This window comes from Anneissia japonica, unplaced genomic scaffold, assembly GCF_011630105.1.
Source record: "Anneissia japonica isolate Jap-2015-1 unplaced genomic scaffold, ASM1163010v1 scaffold160026_len3429_cov191, whole genome shotgun sequence".
Taxonomy (NCBI): domain Eukaryota; kingdom Metazoa; phylum Echinodermata; class Crinoidea; order Comatulida; family Comatulidae; genus Anneissia; species Anneissia japonica.
The window spans coordinates 1-3,429 of NW_022733736.1; the positions used below are offsets into that span (position 1 = coordinate 1).

Here is a 3,429-nt window from a genome sequence, read left to right on the forward strand (position 1 = left end):
TTACTAGTAAAACTAATAAAAACAATTAACACTCTAGTTAAACATTAAAAGACGTAAAAGTGAAAGTAAAAAAGCAGGTAAAAAGCGGTAGGTATAAAATTTCACAAAAAAATTATGTTCATTTTTAAAGCATATTTAAACTGAATTTTTTGACATTTCAGAATTTGTTGCTAAATATATATATCTTTTTAATATATTTAAACTTGGTGAATATATTAAAACAAATTTAGTATGTATAGTCAAATTTCCCTATGCAAAAAACTTTTGTATGCTCATATATAGTCATAATGTGCCTATATATGGTTATGATGTGATGTCATCACGCCCTATATTTAGGCATCTCGTTTTTGTCAAATGAAATTTGAGAGTCTAAATAGGGATTCAGAAAGTTCAAGATAGCATGTATATTTTTACATATGAGGCATGTTGTGGCAAAATGGATATGTTGTAGCAAAAATTGAAATTCAAGTTATTGGTACTTTCAGGTACCTGATTATGTGATTTTTAAAATGAGGGGTCATTCATTGAAATTGGACATTTTAAGCCACAGTTATTGGAAAGTGAAAATACAGTACTCTTAGAGGCTAGATAAACATGATTTTGAGTAATTGCCTTTCAAAGTTCTTTGTGCATACATTGTTTAATAGAATAATCTATCAAAATAACATTAGATAAACAATTTGTTGACCACTTTCAGAACTAATACTTTGGGACATGATTAATAAGACATTAAACTGTTGATCTAGAGTGAAAAACAAATTTGGATTTTTAGGCTATTTTTTGAGCTCCCATATTTTAAAGCTCATTTACTCAATAATGGCCTGTGCGACAACTTAACCATTTTGCCACGACATGCCTCATATGATTTGATTATTAAATCTGGTTAAAGGAAATAAAACTGTGGTTAACATAAAAACATGGAGAGCTTTAATGCAAACCAAAAATGTACAATTTATTGAATTTACATACCTGACATCTGTGGATGTTCTTTCATCTACAATAGACATCAATCTCTTCTGCCTCTGACAGAGGGTAAAAATTCATATAAAAATTTGTTAAAACTTGTGAACAATGAGAATTAGTAATTGGATTCCCAAATTAATACATAAATCTTCATAATTGGTCTGATATATTGTATCTGAGCCTCCTTAACACTTCTTCAATGACATCATGTAGAACACCTCGAAAAACCAGACTGTAAAGTGTGCATAATAATTAAGTCTCTCTTACAGCCCATGGTCATGGTTATGGCTTGGATATAGTCAATCTCTCTTTTACACACAGACCTGTCCACAGATAGCAGGATTCTAGCACAATTAACTATCTGTAAGTGTTCTTATCCTCACAGGGAGGACTTGAAAACTTTTTTTGATTTCCGCCTATAAAAAGATACACATTTGAGAGGGCAGTTGCTTGAAAATGAAAAGAGATAGATCAATTCTGACAGCAGATTCTGAAAGCCTGGGCCAGAAATACCCTGATTACCAAATTTCAGTCCCTAACTCGTCTCATTAAGAAGATATTGACCTCCAAAAACCCTATAAATTGAAGTTCGCAAATCGAGAGGCCGAAAAGGGGGCATAGCACCCGATTTTTGGGGGGCTGTAACCCGAAACCACTTGGAGTAAAAGTCTAGAATTTTGCATTTGTGTTTATTATTCATATAGAGGTATCTCCAAAATAAATTTTAGCCAAATCGGAATCGGTCACCTGCGGACCTCTGGTTGAGTTCATATGGAATGACCCGTACACATCCAAAATAGCCTTAACCCTTCCTAGTTTTGCAAGCTGCCCCAAAGTCGGCCTCAATTTGCCAGCCTATCACTATTGATCTTACCTCTAGCTCTGCTTGCCTTCTAAGCTCAGAAACTGGACAACTTAAAAGATGCGTCTTTCTTTGTATCACTAAGCTGGATTTCTCGGGCTAAAAAGAATCATAAGTATTCATAAACACACAAGTGCGTAACACAACAACTGCAACAACAACAACTGAAATAAATTTTTTTTTTTGCCAGGGAAACAGTTAAAAAACTTCTTCTTGATGTGCAATAGATTACTGAAATTATAAGATTACAAAAACACAATCTCATGGTCAAAATTTTCTTGTTTCTGCATGCACCAGGAAGCTTAGTTCCTGGACCCCACTGACCTCCAATGGATATCGTCAGATGCCTAATGGACAGATTAGCCCCTCGACATCAGCAGCACCTCTCCATTTTACGTCACTGGCTTACCTTATCCAGAGTTTTCCTCAAATACACACGCCGACCATCGCATCCTGTTACAGTGATAAATGCGCCTGACGGTTGCCTAGTTAACACAACTTTACTGACTGCATCCTTCATTGCTAATTTCCTTCTTACGCCCTTAATAGCAGGCTTCTCGGTATTACTAGACCGCATTTGATTTACACGCATCATTATTATTTCATCATCTGTCGGGGAGGGTGGTGGTGTTATTTCGAAATCATTTTCGTCTTTATCAGCTTTCACTGTCATTTCCTTCAGCTTGGACAATTCATCTTTTCTTGGTTTCTTTCGTTTTGGTGCTGTGATAGAATCACATTGTATACCATAATGTTTATTGTTATCCATTCAATATAAAAAAATAATCAAATTACATTTTATAAAAATAAAAAAATCATTTCAAAAAACACATATTCATATTTGGTTATTTATATACTGTAGTGCCTTTCTTTGCAGCGAAGCACTTCTTTCCCTGGTCATTGGATCCACATGCATAAGTGTTGCTGCTGTAGTCAGCGCAGGAGCAAGCAACTTTACCAGGTACACATTTAAACTCCAGGGTGGAGAGAAGCAATGCCGATAAAGTGCCTTGCTCAAGGGCACAAGCGAAATGCACAGCGAGGGATTGAAAACTCTCCGACCTAAAGGTTGGGAAACCAAACTTTTCACACTGCGCCAATCTGCTTTTACACAAAAGCAAAATATTGACAATAAGACACGGATAACAGAGGATAACCCTTTAAGCTGCTAGGCTCATTTCAGAAGGGGTCATACAGTAATATAAATAATATAGTTATGAATATTTAATTCATTTGATATCAGCCTTGTTCTGCAGGTTTTGAGAAAACAGCTTCCAAAATCAATAGTTTGTTATTAAGACTTGTATTTTAAAAATTATTTTAATATGCTTTTTTAGTTAGATTAAGTGATTGATATTTTGCAAAAATGTTCTTCAATATATCTTCTTTTAAGTTTTTTAAAATTAAAAAACCTGAAAATGTTCCAAATTCTGATTCTCAAATGTTTTGGGTGCTTGTGGGAAATTAAAAATTGCGACAAATGGAGAGTTTTACCAGTGCTGGTCATAAACATGAGATGAACATAAGACACTGACTTACATAAATGCATCTGCTCATCAATAACAAGTTCTTCTTCACTATCTGATAAGCTAGCAAATAATTCA

General features: G+C 34.5%; 1 protein-coding gene across 1 annotated transcript; it reads right to left on the minus strand.

The window, feature by feature from the left end:
• Window positions 1-969: 969 nt before the first annotated feature.
• LOC117116217 lies at window positions 970-3,423 on the minus strand (the record flags this gene model as incomplete). The annotated part of the gene is made up of 4 exons (XM_033260204.1): window positions 3,365-3,423; window positions 2,235-2,548; window positions 1,838-1,924; window positions 970-1,022 (listed from the first exon to the last, which is right to left on the minus strand). Coding segments are annotated over exons 1-4 (464 nt in total), but the record flags the coding sequence as incomplete, so codon positions are not given.
• Between the last annotated feature and the right edge of the window lie 6 nt (window positions 3,424-3,429).